The sequence below is a fragment of the Barbus barbus genome, assembly GCF_936440315.1.
Source record: "Barbus barbus genome assembly, chromosome: 9".
In the NCBI taxonomy this organism is placed as follows: domain Eukaryota; kingdom Metazoa; phylum Chordata; class Actinopteri; order Cypriniformes; family Cyprinidae; genus Barbus; species Barbus barbus.
The window spans coordinates 29,705,033-29,725,274 of record NC_136737.1 but is presented as its reverse complement, the minus strand read 5'-3'; the positions used below and the strand labels follow the sequence as shown (position 1 = coordinate 29,725,274).

General features: G+C 38.4%; 1 protein-coding gene across 2 annotated transcripts; it reads right to left on the bottom strand.

Moving 5' to 3' along the window:
• Positions 1-399: 399 nt before the first annotated feature.
• On the bottom strand, positions 400-20,221 carry LOC306874692 (uncharacterized protein). 2 transcript variants are annotated; one of them, XM_079424904.1, is made up of 10 exons: positions 19,893-20,221; positions 5,233-5,320; positions 3,188-3,464; positions 2,967-3,056; positions 2,764-2,833; positions 2,606-2,645; positions 2,292-2,330; positions 2,027-2,206; positions 1,743-1,909; positions 400-1,593 (listed from the first exon to the last, which is right to left on the bottom strand). In XM_079424904.1, exons 3-7 carry the CDS (start codon positions 3,261-3,263, stop codon positions 2,316-2,318), a joined length of 291 nt encoding a protein of 96 aa, XP_079281030.1. In that variant the 5' UTR covers positions 3,264-3,464; positions 5,233-5,320; positions 19,893-20,221; the 3' UTR covers positions 400-1,593; positions 1,743-1,909; positions 2,027-2,206; positions 2,292-2,315. The 2 variants fall into 2 exon arrangements, with proteins under 2 accessions (XP_079281030.1, XP_079281029.1); XM_079424903.1 differs by lacking the exon at positions 2,606-2,645 and having other exon boundaries at positions 403-1,593.
• Between the last annotated feature and the right edge of the window lie 21 nt (positions 20,222-20,242).

Here is a 20,242-nt window from a genome sequence, read left to right as displayed (position 1 = left end):
CATATGCCTTCTAGCCTTAACCAGATACGTGTTTCAGCGATAGCAGCGTCAATAGCAACGAACTAAAGATAAAACTAAATGTAATATACATTCACTAAACGAAGACTGTGAACATAAAATGAAAGCAGCCAATGGGAAGAGAGAAAATAAGATGTTCATCTACATAGACCTGGATCTATAGCATTTCAAGCCAATAACAGCAGGAACCTCCTGTATGTGGCACACTCTCTGGCAGATTATGACTGTAAAATCATTGTAGAAGTCATTTATTAAGTCAATTACCTTTCAAGCGTGCTGTGACAATGGCTGAAAACACGGCTGTAACTAATTTTGAGAAAGTTGTATTGTAGAGTCAATACACCTGTATGTTCCCTGTTATTTTTTACAAACTTATGGTTGCTTCAGAGGATTCAATACTTTATTGTCATTTAAACTTAGTCAAAGGGGATTTGGTTTGGTGAACTCACAAAAACAAAGCACCTCACGCACATTGATCATATTTGTACATTACAGTAAATAAGTCAAATAATCACAATATGGTAAACACACAATTTGTCGTCACACAGACTACTGGTGATGTGTGTGCTTAAAAACAGTACCTAAGCTGATCAGACCTAGTAAAACAGCACATCTACATTATATTCCACCACCATTAACTTTTTCTGTGATCTGCTGCAACATATACATTTTCCGCTTTGCATTTACAATCATTCATTTTTCACAGGATACAATGATATCATACAACACTGGAAATGTAAATAATCTCCTGTGTTCACAGAAAGATTGAACTTCACACCTGGGGCCTCAGTTATAAAATGTCCGTCTCTTTCAGATGTCAAATCTATGAATCGCAAATGATCTTCAACTCACACGCAATTGAATGGTTTCAGCTCTCTGCCTTGTAAACGACTCCTAATTAATGTCATTAACATAAAATATCACCAATCATAATTTAGACCAGCGTGCTGCAAGAACAGAAACCTGCAGTGCTCAAACAGTCTTTATAAATATGAGCGCTGGCGTGGATTAAAGCGTACTCACACTAAGATCAAATCTGAGCGTACGCACACTTTAGAAATGAGGCCCCAGGTGAAAGACAGATGGACGGGCTGAGAAACATTTCTCAAAGATGATGAGAAACAGTGTTAGTCATTTTTGTTGTGGGAGAAAATTGCCTAAGGAATAATTCCCAAGCAATTGCTTCCAGTCCTAGTTATCATTGTCATCCTCATAGTCATCATTATCTCCATCATCATTGAACACCAGTGTCTGAAATCCTGACATGGGGAGGGCCTGACACAAGTAGGGACTGTCTTCAGGAACAATGTCTGGAACATGTGGGTGAAACATCACAGTGGCTTGATGTAGTTTTCTCTCCAGCTGTTGGAGACGTTGGATGAGAGCAGCTTTTGCACCAGGCTGCTCTGTGTCTTTAATGGCAGAGCACAGAAAGGTACGCTGCTGATGGAGATGTTCAGTCACTCTTCTCATTTCCTGGTAAAGCATGCGCTTTTCCTCAGCTGCCCAAGTCTTCATATGCAAGGCATCTATCCCTCGCCTTTTTAGACTCCGTGAAACATCATCTTCTTCGATCTGGAGGAAGACAAAAGACAACTAAATGCTATGTCATTTTACCAGGTGGTTTCTAAAATGACTGTCAGGTAGTTGTGGTTAGTAAGCGGTGTCAGATGGTTACTAGAGTGACTGCTGTGTGGTTACTAGGGTTAGGTAACTATACTTACAGTGTCATCAAAGCAGAAGTAGACATGCCAAGAGGGATCGCATGCTTCCTGAAAATCAATTGTTGCAGGGAAGATGCTCATCTGTGGTGGCCACTGAATGCTATTGTATTCCTTTATTGCCTGTCTCAGTCTCTTGTTGGACAGTCTAATGGCAATGCCCTGTCCATCTGAAGCAAAGTTAGGAAACACACATGCAGAGAAATGAATCGATCAGTTTGTATCATGCTCCTTTTTAAAGTTTGATCATAATGTCTTATTGTATCTACTTATCCACAGTACTTTACCTGGATATTTTCTTTTCAGATGGAGGAGGACAGCTCGATTCAGTTCTAGCCTTGCAGATCAGTTGGCCTCTGAGCTCACAGTCAACATCTTTAAGGGTAGACTGGATGTCTGAATCAGATTCTTGCCATCTTCTCCCAATGCGGTGTTTTTTCTCCATGTTCAGCAGAGAGTCTTCAATTCTACATGGTCAGCAAATAAATATGATAAAATTTTATTTACACACTTGATCAGAGTACAGTAACAGACAGATTACTGCTTGCTTACTCTGTTTCACCCTCCATGTACGACTCACGAGTCCCAGATCTATACATCACAAGAAGTGCAGCACAAATTCAGAAGCTACCAAGCAGAAACCTGAGCAAACATTGTATATGTTATAAGGGAGGCCTTGGTGGTAAGTGATTACTTATTATACCACATTAAATTACTGCAGCATTATAGCAACTCTTCATTTATAACCACTGTGACAGTGTCCTTCAAAACTATGCTGTTACTGTATTCACACCTAGGCTTCCAGCAGGGCACTATAAGACGGCTGTAATTACCATTTAGTCTTACATAACACATTAAACTCTTACTTCTAACTGAATCAGCTTGATGATGTAGTCCCTTTTCCATCTACAGACAGATCATTTTAAGACATTACTACTGCTCTAATAAAGTGCTTCATTTAATGTTACTCCTTCACATATCTTACAGTATTCAAGACATTCACACATTCACTTCAGTTGCTTACTTATTGGTTTCTGTTTCTGTTGGGCTAGCTCCATCTCCCTTTTCTTCCATCTCTCCCTCAGAAACCAACACTAGACAACAAAAATAACAGGAAGCAAGACAAGCGTCAATGGTACATAGTCTGTGCAAAATGCGCTTGTAAATGGAATCTAAAAGTCTCCCATTTACAACTATAGTTACCTGCTTCTTATGTGCATTGTTTACCTGGTGCCTCTCTGATGACAGATGAGATATCTTCTTGAGCGAGAATCGATATTTTCTCTGCTTTGTCTAGTCTTTGCAGGAGCTGCACCTCTGTAAAGACAGTTTAATTTTCTTATACTGACCAATTTGTGTGTGATCAGCTTCACTCCAGAAAATATCAAATGCATAAACAGTGAACCACCAGCACAGAATTTTGACAGGTTATGCAGCAGTGGACAAACCTAGGTCAGTTGATTTCCTCCGTCCATAATGCAAAAGGGCATCAGTCAGCAGGTCAAGGCGGTGAGATGGGGTCATCTCCTTTGTGACTCTAGGTGCGTTCGACTTGAAGCACGGCTACAGACGGTGGTCAACGAGAGTAGCCGCTTGCAGTCAGGGGCGGAGTTGAAAACGGAGTCGTCAAGTCGGACACTTCGGGGCTCTCGTAGTTTGCTGCATCTACCTCAGTCATGGCAGATCACGTGGCGTTTGCTTGCTTTATTGCAGACGAACTGGAAGCTATAGAAATGCCGTTATTGTTGAGTTGTTGGCAGTAATCACATGCAACAAGTGAAGATGGATGAACCCAGCAACTAGACAATTAGTATCAATCAGAATCCATGATAACCACATTATATTAAAAGTCTGTAAGATTGACATTTGATTTATTCCATAAAAAATGATTATCTAAATAGGTTATGCAGCTTAATACTGTAAAGGGTCTGTATGAAAAAGGTCCAAAATAAACCTATGCACAAAACCTATATAAACGAATTAACAAAAAAGTGATTGCAGTAAAAATAATTGTAATCTTTTAATAAACATGATTTACGAGATGAAGATGACATGAAAAGTTAATTTATTTTTATTTTTATTTTTTTTAAAGTCCGTATATGAGCATTAGTGGGACTGAAGTTGTCAGAATAAACCCGAAATACACGTCGTTGTTGTCATGTGGTGAATTTGGCCAATCGTGAAACAGCTGTGTGGTCATCAGCTCTCCCGCAGTCGCTCTGGAGAAATTGCGCCGGCTGAGTCAGCCGTCTGCTCTCGAAACGCTGGCTGTGTCCAAATTCAGGGTCTGCATCCTCCTTAGGATCCTTCCTACCCGGTTGAAGGAGGAGGGATCCTCCGACGTCCACAAAACCCGGAAGTCGGTGTTTGTGAATTTGGACAGCCTACCCTTCTTTCAGTTCCCTCCCTTACCCGTTGCTCATATCCTGTCGCCTAGCAACCGTGACAGCGCCAAGCAAGAAGCGGGAAAATGGACAAACAAAGAGTTATTCTCCTCATTTGAATTCTTTTGGAAGAAATAAAGCAATTAAATAAATTAAATACTTTCTTTGCTCGTTGCCGGAGAGTTTTTTATATCAGACTACAAGACAGTCACATCCAGGTAAGCCATTATAGCCTATTTTTATTTGTTTTGAAGTATTCTACTAATTTCTCCTACAAATTCATTGAGCCGAAGCATAAACTTTAGCTTGTTTTGTCAGAGAAACTCCTCTCCCACTCCGCTACCGCTCGCTTCGTCCACCATTACGCTCTGCCGAAAAGAATTATGGGATAGGTAGGACGGGAAAGGATCCACCACACCCATCCTTCCAATTCGGGGAAAAGGAGGACGTATTTGTGGGCCGCATTTGAAGGATCCTACGAATTTGGACAGCCTTCGTCGCGGCGCTGTGACGTAACATCCTTCAAATGAGTACTCCGAAGGATGCAGACCCTGAATTTGGACACAGCCCCCGTAGGGGGGGCAAGCATTGCAAGTTGGTTTTATTTGCCGCATTCTGTGTTGTGATTTTTTAAAAACCATTCCTGAGCATTTTTAGACGCAAAGACACGTTGTGTGAACAGCCCGTAAAACATGATTGTCTTGTTTTTTTGCTATTTCCCTAAGAAAATGAAGGTTTAGAAATATTTATAATATAGACGTAAAAATACTTCTCTTTTTAAACAGTTAAAGCTTTACAAAAATACCAAACACAAACAGTGTGACCAAAGCGACCTGTGTGGAATGCTAAGGGCCTTCCAAGTGCTCTGAAATTACCCCCTCAGTATATCCCACAATGCACCTCTTCAGCCCCCCCACATGCCATCTTATTGCGCTCAAGCCTATCTTCCCACTGAGCAAGCTGTCGCCTTGGCAACAGCTCACAGTTTCCACCGTGTCTTGTGTAAAGCTCTTAGCCCTTGTATATCAAACACCGAGCGACACAGCAACACTCCTCCTTCGACAGACCAGAACATACACAGAAGCAACATAGTAACGGTGTCATTTTACCTGTATCTTGACAGCGATAACAACAGAACTGAGTTCACGGTCCAGCTCTTTCAGAACGATCAGCTTCTTCAGCGTCAGACTGCACAACCTTACAGACAGAGACACATAGAGAGAGACAGGATTATTTGGTGCCATCATAATTAGTCCCCAGTTATGATTTTCTGCTTCAGTCTGATTTATTTGTGAGGTTGCTCACATGACCTTTTAAATGCAGATGCTCCAAATTGTGTAAAACCACTGTAAATAAACACAACAAAACAAATGGAGGCAGTGCTATCAAAGCTCATGTTCAGAGAAATGCAATCAAATTGCATTTTGACTGATTGTGAGTGCAAAATAATAATCGTTTAATAAACCATACATAAAGGCAGGAGCTAGTTTATTGCTTGCCAGTTGAAAAGGGTAAGCCTTGAAAAGTAAAGCTCAAAATATACTAATGAAAAAAAAAGATAAATCGTGATTAATCGCATCCAAAATAAAAGTTTTTGTTTACATAATATAATATGTGTGCACTTTGTATATTGACCAATGGTAGACAGGCAGATTGTTGGGGAAACCTGTTTGGATTATTTTTAACTCCACTGCTGGTGTAAAAGAAGCTACACGCTTGACCTCAAAGGTGTGTTTCTAGCTGCCAAACACTGGCGAGCCTGTCTGTGTGGTGGATTCAGGAGTTAAACAGGTATGAACTCATTCTATGGTCTTCTGGGAGCTAATTACTCTGCCGTCCTCAGTGTTTATCTGGATCAATAATGCCTTTGGCAAGACAGGAAGCTGTACCCTACACATCATTATGCCCTCAAGTAGCACAAAAAAACGTAGTTGGTTTAGACTGAAATTCATGTTAATCTGTTTAATTACTCCTCGCACTTCGCAAAATATCAAAATGTGTTCGGATGCTACACTTCAATTTTCTGTTAAATCTGAAATGAACATTTTCGGAAATGAAAATGTAAGGAACATGTATTTGAAAGGAGCCTTTGAACTTCAAATACCACCCAGCCGACACTTTCATCCTGGAGATTTCTTCACCTTCACGTTCCAGAGTCTGTCAGGAGCTTATCCTGAGATTCACACACACACACACACACACACACACACACACACCTTGATTTCTCTGTCCTGTATGACTCACCCTCTCTGAGGACTGAAATACCTCACTCTTGATTTTTTTTCTCAGTATTTTCACTCCTTCCCTCTCTGTAAACCCCACTCTGGTCTCTAACTCTGCAACAAGGACACAACCACATACACTAATGCCACTTCGAGTCCTGCATTAGAGACACACACTACAAGCCACGCTTTATGTACTGTGTGTGGTACTGACATTAAAGATGCCATTCCCCCTATACAGTAATTTCACTTTTGGTCAATTATCCACTTACAGCTAGAACAAACAGCCATAGTTTTAGGGGTTTTTTCTTTCTCTTTTTTTTTCATTAGCATTTTCCATGCCCTTTAGAATTAAAACCAGTTGTTTTTGCTACTGCACCTTTAAGACCTTTATATGTAAATGAATGGCTAACCCCTTCACCTGTAAAATGAGCAGTAAATCATGATATGTATAAATTGTGACGTTTTAACAATAAAGTTTTCCTTTTTTAGCACTGTTACTGGTCTTGGAGGGCAGACATCTTGCAGATTTGAGCTCCAACACACTTGACTAGAAGTTTCTAGTAAGTCTAAAGACCTTGATTAGCTGGATTAGGTGTGTTTAATTAGGGCTGGAGCTAAACCCTCCAGGAGCAGGTTTGGACACCCCTGATTTAGGGATAGAAAGAAGTTGGACATATCTGAGCAGTGGTTTACTGTTATTACAATGCTGGAATTATCTACATGAATATGTCAATATGTGCTGTGTGCTTTCCTCTCAATAACAAACTAAACACACACCTATAATAACAGCGGTGAGAAAGCATCAGTTAAGAAAGCATCTGATCGCAGTGATGTAGATATGTTTGCACCGGCTCTGCGATTCAGCACTCCAGTCAAATCAAGTCATTTTTTAATATAGCACTTTATACAGTAGACTGCATAGAAGCAAGCAGCTTTACAGTGTTAAACATGAAATATATATAGTTATTCTAGTCACATGATCCTTCAGAAATCCTTCTAATATGCTGATTTGGTGCTCAAGAAATATTTCTGATTAATATCAATGTTGAAAATATAATATCATTTATTTGAAATAGTCATTTATTTGTAACATTATACATTTCTTGACTGTCGTTTTTTGTTAGTTTAATGTGCCCTTGTTGAATAAAATGATTAATTTCTTTCCAAAATAAAATATTTACTGACCTCAAACTTGAAAGGTATATCATGTAAGTATTGTAAACTTGTATTGCCTTTAATAAAAAAAGGTTTTATTGTGGCATTTTATTATGGCATATACTATAGTACTTTTTATTAATGGTTTGAATTAGTTTTTATCTTTATATGTTCTGTTTTGTCTATAATAATATTGTTGTGTGCTTCTCTCATTTGTATTAGTTTTAGTTTTTTATGTCTACATTATTATTATCATTATCACTTTTAGTTTTAGTTATTTTAGTACATCAAGTTAAAATAAATAAAAACAAGAATTGTTTCCTAGGGAACTATAGCTGTTTATTATAAGTTTATTTTATTTAAAGTAACAAAAGTTAGGCTATATAATAACCCTGATTAAAATACAACAAAAAATATACTCTTGGTATAATGGCAAAATAATGGAAATTACGAAGCCATACAAATGTGTTTTTGTGGAACCTTGTCCTACAATCTTAGTGGAGCTATAGGCCTAAACACACTCAAACACAATGAGTTTGCACACAGATGTTGGTCAAATGTGACCTGCACATATCCTCATATACTCTGGGTCATGAAGGGTCAGAGCAACCCGATTTAGAGGCGCTGCAGAGCCACATTAGCCAGTGTGAAGATGCCTTCAGCCTTCGGTCAGCGTTTCTTTTTCTGTGTTCGGGGAGGATGTGCTAATCTCAGCGCAGACTCTTGGCATGAACGGAAACAGGTTGCTCCCTAATGATTCCCGACTGTAAGAAGCTTAACAGAGATGGTGTTGCCCGTGGCACCCGGAGCGAGACAGCACACACTGCCTTCAATCACCATCTCTCAAACACAGCAGCCATGATAGTATTATGAAATACTCTGACATATTCCCACAGGGAACAGAGGATTGTGGGGAGGCTGTTATGATTGTAAATCTGTCATGATAAATAGCCCACTAAGTCTTAAAACACGGTCCGCCGACACAGATGATTGAGTATTAGTCTGTACCTGCCCTAAACAACAAACCCGTTTCCAGAGGGAGGAGTGTGTGTGTTTTGATCTGGTCTAAGACCCTGATTATGAACGTAATCTCGGCACACCTTAAGGTCACGCATGTGAAAATACAGATTGAGGCATATACGGCTACACACACAAATATGTATCTGCTGTCAAAACACCTGGTTCCTCTGTTTGTGCGTGTTATGCCACAGGATATGAATTATGCAATCGTAAAGTGTGGGCAGAAGGTTATGTGTATTGCAGGGGGGCACAAGTTCCTTGAAGCGTATTATTTTAAACGATGCAGAGCCTCATTTATGAAGCATGAGAAATTAATTTCTGTGTAAATCCTTTGTAAACCATTCTTATAAAAACTGCCAAAGCAACCGATTGCAGGGTTAGCAGGGTTAAAAAAATAAAAATCCATAAACAAGGTTATTGCAATACATTTATCAGTAAAGTGTGATATGTAATGCAGTGTGACTTTATGCCCAGAACCACTGGTTTGACATGAAATTATGTCTTGCTACATTCTTAAAAATAAAAGTGTTTTATTGGGATTGATGGCTCCATGATGAACATATAATATCCATGGAACCTTTCCATTCCACAAAAGGTTCTTTAAAGTGTTCTTTAGATTATTAAAATGTTCTGTTTACCATCTCTGGTTCCTCAAAGAACTTTTCAGTGAACAGAACCGGAAAAAAAAGAAAAGTGCATCACTGATCTAAAGATTTAATGATCTAAAGAACTGTATCACTATTCCTGGTGGAAAAACTACATTACCCATGATTCTGCAGAGAATCTTTCCAAATCAGAGCCGAAGGTTACACTCTATTGAGCGCAATGACGTAACATATTCAGCATCTTTAAATCAATAGTTGTATATTTATTAATCATTTTTTATGTCATGCACAGTGATTTATAGGATTGTAGTTTATTTCGTCATTAAATATTAAACCATTAAAACTAAGTCTTGTACCTTTGCCTTATTGTTCAATTTTCCAATACGATTTTGTTTCAAATCAAAGTTTGTGGTGTTTTGATTTACCTCATAGTTGGCTTTGGTTTGTTGCTTATAACTTTTCAACTATCACCTTTTTAAAATCTGTATGATGGGAAATAAATTTCAGGGACGAAGGCTGCTGAAATCCAACCTATGACACCAGGACTGACCTTTAAACAGCAACTCAAGGTCGTGTCTTTTCCCAAAATGAGTGAATGGCAGTAATTAGCAGTGATTTTTCAGTGGCGCCTCGGGCTGTAACACTAAAGGAAATCACATCAGCAGGACAGAAGACCAACACCCATAATGACCCGAGCTAATCAATGAGCTACATTAGAACCTGAACCTAAATCATCCTATTCACAGACAAAACCAACGCAATTTCTCTTGTTTATATTCTAATAATGAAATTATACAGCCAGTCGATGCAAACTGCAGTTTAAGAGATTTGTTGCTATTTTTGTATTTAAGGGAAATTGACCATTATTTTAACAAAACAAATCTGACATTCGATTTTTTTGTTTGTTTATATAACAAAGCTCTCACGCCACTAGAGAAGACCTGAAATATAGTTCATGAATTAACCTGTTTTTATGATACTATGAATACATAAATCCGAAAGGCTGTTTGATTTTCTTTCTTGTCCAAGTGTGTCAAAACAGAAATTTTCACACCGTTTGGTGTACACTGAAAAAACTTTAGGATTTACTTTGAAACAATTTCACAAATAATTACAAAGAAATGATAACTAGCACTGAATGAAACATGCAATTTTCAACAAAATCTGAAAAAGTAATACAATAGTAATCCAAATAGTACAAATGTAATCCAGTAATCTTTCTTTTATTTACTATTTCACACTGGTCTGTGTGCAAAATCGAACTGAATTTTCATGGGAACATTTGTGTTGGTGTGAACAGACCTTCAGTTGCCATTCACTTTCATTACATGCAAAAGAGTGGCAGGAAAATTCTCCTTTTGATTTCCACAATGGAAAGTCTGGAATGGCATGATGGCAAGTAAATGCTGACAGACTTTTTATTCTTCTAGTCCTATATACCACACAAACAGCACCCATAGATGCTTCTCCTGCATGGAAAGCATGCTTCTGAGCACAGCCATGCCAATGATGTGCACTTTGGCACGTAAACACCTCTTCTGTTCCCCATTGAGAGGTGGAGATCAAAGCCTCGTGTTTGTCTCGTGACTGCAGCATCTCAAGCATAATGAACAACAACCTGCAGCATTTGCATAATGAACACCCTCCGGAAAACCCGCTCATTCAGAGGTCAGGCTCCAACATTTTTATGAAACACTGCAATATTTGCAAGACAAATGCCATGTTGCTCTTCCAGCTTTCCCCTCTATATGATGAGGAAGTGTTGCTGCATCACACAGAGATATGTAAACTCACGGTCACCAGCACAGGCTGCCCTGCTCTACTTTTCTGAAACGAATACACGTCGCTTGACTCAGCAGACAGACTATTTTGTGCTCACTCTGAGGGCAAGTTTATGCCCCGTTCTCTGCTGACTCACAGGCCACAGGTTTGCCACCCTGCAGCCAGGATCTGAGTCAAACAGGAAATAACTTGCATTGTAAGACATTCTCTTGCCTGTGTGTACAGTCCAGCTCTCTCTGCTCATGGGAAACACTCCATATAAACAAAACACTGTTTCCAAATATACTTCTCTGACCTATAATAGAAGAAATGATAAACAAAACCAAGGCTGGGCAATAATAACAGTGTATGTTCACAGTAAAATTCACCTTGAATACGGAGCCTCAGTGCTTTAGGTGTTCACAATAGTAGTGCATTTAAAAGGTAGTGCATCACACAAATCAAATGAAATGTCAAACTGTTAAACAGTAAATAGTTTAAAGGAACACTCCACTATTTTTGAAAATAGGCTTATTTTCCAACTCCCCAAGAGTTAAACAGTTGAGTTTTACCGTTTTTGAATCTATTCAGCCGATCTCCGGGTCTGGCGGTAGCACTTTTAGCGTAGCTTAGCATAGATCATTGAATCTGATTAGACCGTTAGCATCATCATAGTTATTTATGATGCTTTGGAAACTTATTATGTGAACCCTGAATTATAAATATAACAAGGCCAATAATAACTCTAATTGCACTTATGATAACAATAATTTAATACATCTTAATTTTATTGTCCTATTCCAAAACCAGAAAACCTAGATAGCTTGTGTTTGCCAAGACAACATTGTGCGTATCGTTTGTGAAGAACTTAGGGATTTTTGCATCAATAAAACGGTTATATTTGATCAGTACTTGTGTGCTGTGTATTTCTATGCTTATAGGAGCGCTGTGTTGTCATTTTAACATCATGTTAACATCCCACTCTCCTTGAACTCAACTGTGAGCTGATTCCCTCTGTGTTTATTTGAGCTCAGTCACTTCATTGTTCAAATGGCCAGGTACTTTGTTGCTGTGTGTGTCCAGCTCTACTGGTACAGTAGGTAGATACTAGTTGGTGTTTCTAGTTCTGGTTGCTCTGCTGTAGTATTTATGAACATCCACACCACTAGAGATGCTAAAATGAAATGAAATCAGTCTCATTCTGATACTTAAAACAGTCCAATCAGTGCAAACCGTGTCACTACGCATGATGCCACACACTGCACATGACAGTCCTGGGGTGTTATTTTTAATATATTCATAATGATCACTAGAGGAACATCAAGAATCTGCTGGAATGAACAAGAGGGAGATAATGCAGTAAAAGCGTCCTGTTAATCTCCTGTTGACCAGTGCATTGTGTTTAATGCACATCACTCACACTCGGCCGGCTCAGAACAATGAACGTCTGCTCTTACACACTTTATCCCACTTCCACAGACATACAGCTTCCTCTTTCTGCTCAGCTCAATGGCTCTGTAGTGTGAGGTGCTGTGTTACGGCTGTCTCTCTCTCTCACACACACACACACACACACACACACACACGCGTATCTGTATGCTGTGACACAGATGGTGATGGTGACTCATGGATCTCACAGATCGGTGTGTTTCAGTGCTGTCTGATGGTATTTGGAGCATTGCTCTTTGTCTTGATCTCTCTTGCATGCAGATAAAATGTTCCTTCAACACACACACACACTATATTTGTGGGGACATTTGGTCCCTTAATGTAGGGAATAGCAGTACACACACACACACACACACACACACACATAAATATGTGTTTGTTTGATGATTTATATGCCAGAATTCATTTAGCTGTTTAATACAAGGAATACAAGTGTTGTTATTGTTAACTAAAACTAAATCTATTAAAAACACCGCTGGTAGTTGAAACCAAGATATATTAGATGAAATATGTTTAAATAAAAAAATGTTGCCTTGGCGACTAACTAAAATAAGGTTACGCTGACATATTAAAATTACTGAAACTAAAACTGAAATAAATTCAAGGTAAATTTAAAATAAACTAATAAAAAACTGACTAACATGTAAACTAAAAATAAAATATAAACTGAAAATATAAAAATAACAGTAAATTCAAAATATTAACAAATACTATATTTGATAAATAATACCAAAATAATGTATTGTAATTAAAATAATGTATAGTATTGTTATTATTATTATAAGATACAATTTGAGTACAAGTTGAGTACCATCTTCATCATTTGAATAATCTCAGTGTGTTGTCATACTATTATGCATAGTGTTATTAACAACATGAATATTATACACAGTTATTTTGATCATCATTATTTCTTATGATGCATTCAAACACACGTTCTACTTGTTGAGTCACAGGAATGTCTCTGTGCTCCTCGTTTGTTACCGGTGGTGTCTTCTAAAGGAAACATCATTATTCATGCTCCTAAACCTGACTTCAGTGTGTAACTCATCCAGTGTTTGTGCCTCAGACCATCAGGCTACTGAACATGCATTAGTCTCTACTCTTATCTCAGCTCTCTGTCACGGTACTGCAGGGACTCTGTCACTTTTAACTGTCCATTCAGATAAGCTCCTGTGTTATTTATCTGCAGATACACCATCATGCTCTAATGCAGTGTATCTGACTTTAGCAGAGCACTTGAGTGAGGGTTTTGGATTCTGTTTTTCATTGTTCAGATGTGTTGTTTTTAAATATAATCGTCTGTTAAGTGTTAAATCTCACACGTTTATACCACTGACTTAATTATCTTGTATTAATAAATATATAAACCACGGCTGGGATGGATCAAACAGTCACAGGAAGAGGCTACATGGAGCTCCTTCCTGAAGAGGAAACACTTCTTATGGAAAACCGAATGCCTCTTCACACACACACACACACACACACACACACACATACACACACTCACAGAGACATACACAGACACACACACACACACACACTCTCACAACGTGAGTCAATAATGAAGGAAACTAGGAAACCAAGTGTTAATAAAAGCGCTCATATGGCAGAATGCTCAAATTAAGAAGACATTATAAGTTCATCAAACACACCATCTGTTTTCCCTACCACTATATTTGACAAGAATTATGTATTCAGTGTAGGACTATCCAGAATGGCTATAATATTGTGTATTTTTAGAGGTGTTTGCTGAGGCAAGCATCACTACTGCTCCTCATACTTCAGACTGAATCAGCCCTAATTATAAAGTATATCATTTAGTTTTTTCACAGCATGTGAAAGATCTGTAACTTCACTGCAAATGATCAAAGTTCAGGACTCTCACGCTCACTGCACTGCTAATTGGTCGCCTCAGCTCTCAGCGATGCCCCGCGGGCTCATGGGTAATTTTCCACTTGCGGAGGAGTAGATTCAGAGAGAAACCTGTGCTATATCTTCCTGAGTGACTCTGATAGATAAAGGGAGGAAGAGAGGGAAGCAGATGAAAGGAGAGAAGGTGGGAGAGATGAAAGTCGTGGTAATTTCTTCCTGAAGGAAATGTCTTCCCTGATGGGACAAATCCTGCTTTCATCGGTAACTCTGATTTGGACCTTGCTAGCCCTTGTGAAAAACAGCTGTGCTTATAGTGTACTTCAAATCTTATCAGTTTATTCTAAAAAACTGTATTTGCATATCATATTAATGAAAGAAAATGGCACTTAAGTGAGAGACACTGTTTTTAATACACGTCAAATTAAAATTCTACTTTCATAATTTTTGATGGGTCAACTAACATAATGCATTGTGCTTATCAATATTAATAATAAAAAAAAAATCAATTAACCCCAAGGTTTTGAGCAGTATGTGCATACATGCCTTCATGCATACAGACACAGGAAGAACAAAAGGAGGAAGAGGACAAACGCAGTTTATTCTCACCACATCAGCCACAATCTCTGCAGCTCGATGCATGCAAACATGAAAACACCAGACCCTCCGAAACACATATGCACATGTGCTGCCCCCCGAGACACACGGTGTCTCTTTTTGATTTGCTCAGTAAGGACATGATTGTAAAACCTTTGGCCTGTTTTTGCACTATATATCTAAACTTTGATGTTTTCACATCTCAGTCTCCCATAATTACTTTGATCACCCTAGCAACAATATAGCAATGGCTTAGCAACCACTCAAAACAGCCTCGAAACCACTTAGGAACAGTCTTGCTAAGTTACTGTCACCAATAATACACCAGAAACTACCTAGAAATGCACTAGCAACCACCCACAGCACCCTAGCAACTACACAGTAATGTATTAAAACAGTCATATTTAAACAACCACAATTAGTTTTTTAACTTAAAATGTAGGTTACCGCTAACCACCATGATAACACAGAGGGCAAATTCAGAGTTCATTATAAGTGGGCTGTCCATAAACCATAACCAGTACTCATACAAAGTCATACACACAATTACAAAACAGCATCATGGTAACACACGACACTGAAATAATGCAATAAAGATGAACTAAATAACGAAAACGCAACACAAAACACCCCATGTACTGATTACTGATAACAGTTATTTATGTAAAATATAATGAGTAGTGCTGTCAAGCGATTAATCGCAATTAATCGCATCCAAAATAAGTTTTTGTTCAATGTAAATGTTTTCAACATATATATTGTATGTGTGTGTATTTATATAGACATAATAAATATACACAGTACACATAGATATATTATGTGAACTAAAACTTTAATCGATTAAAAACGATTAATCGTTTGACAGCACTAATAATAAGGAATGTCCTTTAGCTGTTTTTCACTGTAAATTATATTTAATTCATATTTTTCACTTGAGAAAACCATACATTTGACTAAATTTTATAGTAGAACTACAAATAATGCAAATTTAAAAGCACTAAACAGGGTTTCACCATATGTTACATTTACAGGTAACCAATAACAGGTTCCTGAAGCATTTTTACTGTCTTTTCTGTATGTTTACTGAGTTAATTTATATAGACCCTATTGGCTTATCAGAGGTGTTACTCTGTTGTAATATGATATACGTCTGCCTTAATCAATAGACCATATGATTTTTAGCAGGACACTAGAAACGAATGCCGCTTTATATCTCAATTCCAGGGCAGAATATGCCAAAATTCATCAAAAACATGCTCCAACATATCAGCGCTATCCAGTGATAGCTGCTCTACCGCTGTCTGAGCTCGACGAGAGGGAGAGAAGCGCAAAACGACACAGCCGGGGTCCTGAGGCGCTCCGAAATTAATTAAAATGCCTCCCGTCGAGACGTCAGATACCAAAGATGACCTCTTAAAAAGAGTACCATGAAAAAGACATCAAACCATCCAATAGCAGGAAACTACACGGTTAATCACAGATCCGATGCTAAACAGCTTTGAAATCAATAGGTTCCTACAAGTCTGTGATAAAAGGAGTATATCTGGCCTATTGCTTCTTATATAAGAGGTATATGCATGTTTAGCAAGGATGGGAATCACAAAGAATTGTGCAATTTTGGTTCCTTTATAGTTCTATCAACGACTAATAAAAATCTATAGAGCAATCAACAGAAAACAATTATCGTTAGTAGCAGCCCAAGATAATTCACCCAAAAATTTTCCAAACCTGTATGACTTTCTTTCTTGTGCAGAACACAAAAGAAGATATGTTCATATTTCAACAGCTTACGGATATTCATGTATGGATGAAATAAACACTGAGACATTTCCGCTGACATTTACTGACGCCCTGAAGTCCTTTTAGTGTGTATCAGTGATTTAAAACAGAAAATGAGCCTGAGCTGTGCAGCTAATTTCCTGCGGGACCCTTGAGAAACAGAAACCAATGGTTTTCAAGAGGTACAGTGATGCATGCATTTCCACCGCATGGATCTCTGGGAAAGGACAACATCATGTACATCAGCTGGCGTTTCATCAGAAATAATGACCCTACACCGAGTCCCACACCAATTAAGGCCCAATGAACGAGCATGAATAATTGACATGCTACTGGCTGCATAAACGGATTGGAGCCGCATGTTTAATTACGGCAGCCTGATCTATGCCTGGTTGGGTTTACACTCATTTGTCTTTGCAGGGACATGAGGAAGGAGGGGAGGAATCTATAAATCACTTCCAGCGGCCCTCGTTATTTGTACACCTATAGTGTCCTTCTAGAGACTGGGACTGGGTACTGCCGGCTATTTTATGAAACACTAAACATTGCGATATAAGACGTGATTAGAAACACTGCACTGCAATGACAATAGCATTAGATTGTGCCTGAAGTAACTCAGAGTTTGGCTTATTTAAATCAACTGCTTCTTCATTAACACGAATGTGAATATTATAAACTGTATTGTATTTTTCTTATTTAAAACTTAGATTCTTTTATTTTAATTTATTATTTATTATTATTAACACCAAGATAATGGGTTCAATTCCGAGGAAAATTCACATGCAAGAATTGATAAAAATGTGCTTCAATGCAGTGCACATTTCTTTGAATAAACACATCCACTAAATGCATAAATACCTTTATAAAATAGTTGAGAAACTGACATGACCAAATATTTTTATTTTGGGTGCGTACACCTGCATTTTACCATGAAATGCTAACCCGCTAATTCACAATCGCAACAGAAATGTTGTACACACATTCCACAACACCTCAAAATGGCAATATATACAGGCAATTTTACAACACTAAGGAAATCTCACACAATTTCAAGGAAAACATGTAGCTTAACAAGTATTTCCAATAACTCAAATAGTTTTTACTTTATTAAATGACTCATTAATTAAACTGACGGTCATGAGCATATGTTCTAGTTCTTGATTCCCAAACGCGATCGGTACAGAGACTCAGCTGTAGTTCCTCTAGAAGTCCAGCCATGCTGTATGAAGCAGAACAAATGAAGCAAACAGCTTTGGCATTTTTCACATTTGCCCTTTCTTTGAGAGGACTCGGGGGCGGCCCGCGGCGTCAGATCTGGAGCTGTGAACTGCTGAGGTCCAGATACTTGAGGGACGCCCTACGTCTCAGGAAGCATCCTGTTCTTATTACCAAAGCCATCGAGACACATCTGGGCCGAGCTGATTAATCTGGTCCCATGAGTTCTCACAGCTCTCTGTGGAGCTTAATGTGCCACCAGGTTTGCTTTTAGTCAGACAATTACTCGCTGTACTGAACCATCATCCAAAATAACAGAAAAACAACAGAGAGGTGGCACACATCCACACTTGCTACATTAATAAATAAAAAAGGTTGTGATGCATTGCAAATATAGTAACAACCAAAGGATGTTTTTAGGCAAAATGCACATTTACTACATACATTTAAAATGCATAACTGTTTGTTTAATCTTGCTGTCTTTAAGATTCCTTATTGTGCTAAGACTGCATCTGAAGATAGCAGAAAACACCCTGCCCTTAAAACAACAAACAGAGGATGTGCTTGCTTTAACTTTATAATGTTTGACAACTACAAAATCCAATCTGGCATCGAAGAAGACACACTAGATTTTGCTCTTTGTTCACTTCCATAAGCATGTAAATGCTGGTGCTTGAGTACTGATCCTATTCATCAACCTGATATACACAAAGTTGGGGATTTTGGATGAATTTGAACAAAGTCAATTAATAAAAAAAAAAAAAAAGTATGATTTAAAAAAACAAAAAAAACAAATACAAATTCGCAACCAATTTGCCAATTAAGATTTTTTTTTTCCAGTATGCAATATCCTGATGACAATTTAAAAGAATGAATCAAATACTTTAGTTCAGGAAGGTATTAATATAAATCACATACTAGCCTTGAATCTGTAAAGCATCTCGCCAATCTTTTAACTTCACTCTCATGGAAATGTTCCATGAAGAACTGGGTTTTAAATTCATATTACAGGATGTGGTTTGGGTCATTTGGACAAAATGCATCATGTGTAACACATGAATTCTTTGGGCAAAGAGGAAAGGGAATAAGATACTGATATTCTAAATATTGGGATGATGCTTTCTCTTACAAACAAGTCAAGCATGTCAAAAGTGATTTTATTAAACCCTAAGAGATACGCTGGTTTTCTATATAATCACCAACAGCTATGATCATGTAATACAGCATTATTTAAAACTGTTAATAACCGATAATAACAGAATCATGCTTGAAAACTGATAATAGCAGACAATAACTGTGACTAACTTCATTCAAAATCCTAAATATGCATCTTTTTTTATAAAAAAATGACACTCATGGTCATTATAACAAGCTCAAATTTGCATTGATTTGACTGTAATGAATACAAAAGGGCTTTTGAGACCACTGATTGCTTCAGACTTAAAATTATATTAACTATGATGAGATGAAATGGCATGTCAGAAGAAAGATATTGAAATGAGGCACTAAAACAACCCTTCCTAAATATAAAGTTGTTGATCACAGGCTCTGAAAGTCAATTTGAACATTTCCAGGCCATCTAAACTAAGCATGATCCAAACACACTGTCCTGTCTTTGCAATGCTTTAACTTTAGTGGGTGTGTTTATATGACACCCAAAACATGCTGATTACTTGTGATTTTATGTGTATATAAACCAAACTAAACACACAAGAAATGCACCTATATAAAGCTCTCTGACATATGTTTCCAAATATTTCGTTTTTCAACATCACAACATTGCATGAATCTGATTTGTTGTGACCCGCTTTACGAAACATGCACATTAATCCGGTCAACTATTGATGTTTTCTGTGTTCATACAGACACTTGCCAACATAATTGTCCACACAATGAACATATTAATGTTTCCATGTGTCATAACACAGCACCATCGCAACACTGAATGCACGAGTTTTGTTTTGACCTCCTTCAGCATAACATGCGCAAGTTAAAGCCCATGTTGCACAGAAGAGCATGCAAGCAACGAAATGCATTAGTGTCCTGAAGCTTTATTTACACACATGAACAATAGCATTAGGTTTGATGTACCTCGGAACACAGCTCGGAGATGAGCGGTCAATCTCCCACGTTGCAAATAAATTCATAGGCACAGGCATGATGGGACCCAAACCCGCCGCACCCGAGCCCGAGCCCCCAGCTCCGGACATGGCTGATCCTCCGGGCGCAGCGGCGGCGGGTGCGGGAGCGGGTGCACCGAGCCCCGGGTTCATGAAGGCGGCCCGGACCCCTCCTCTCTCCACAGCCGCGGCCATCACCGAACCGAAGCTCAAGCTGGACTGCGATGGTCGAGGACCTCACTGCTCATGCACACGGTTCGGACGGCTTTCATCTCTCACATACACAGATTTGCGATGGTCAGAGGCGGAGCTTCGCTTCAG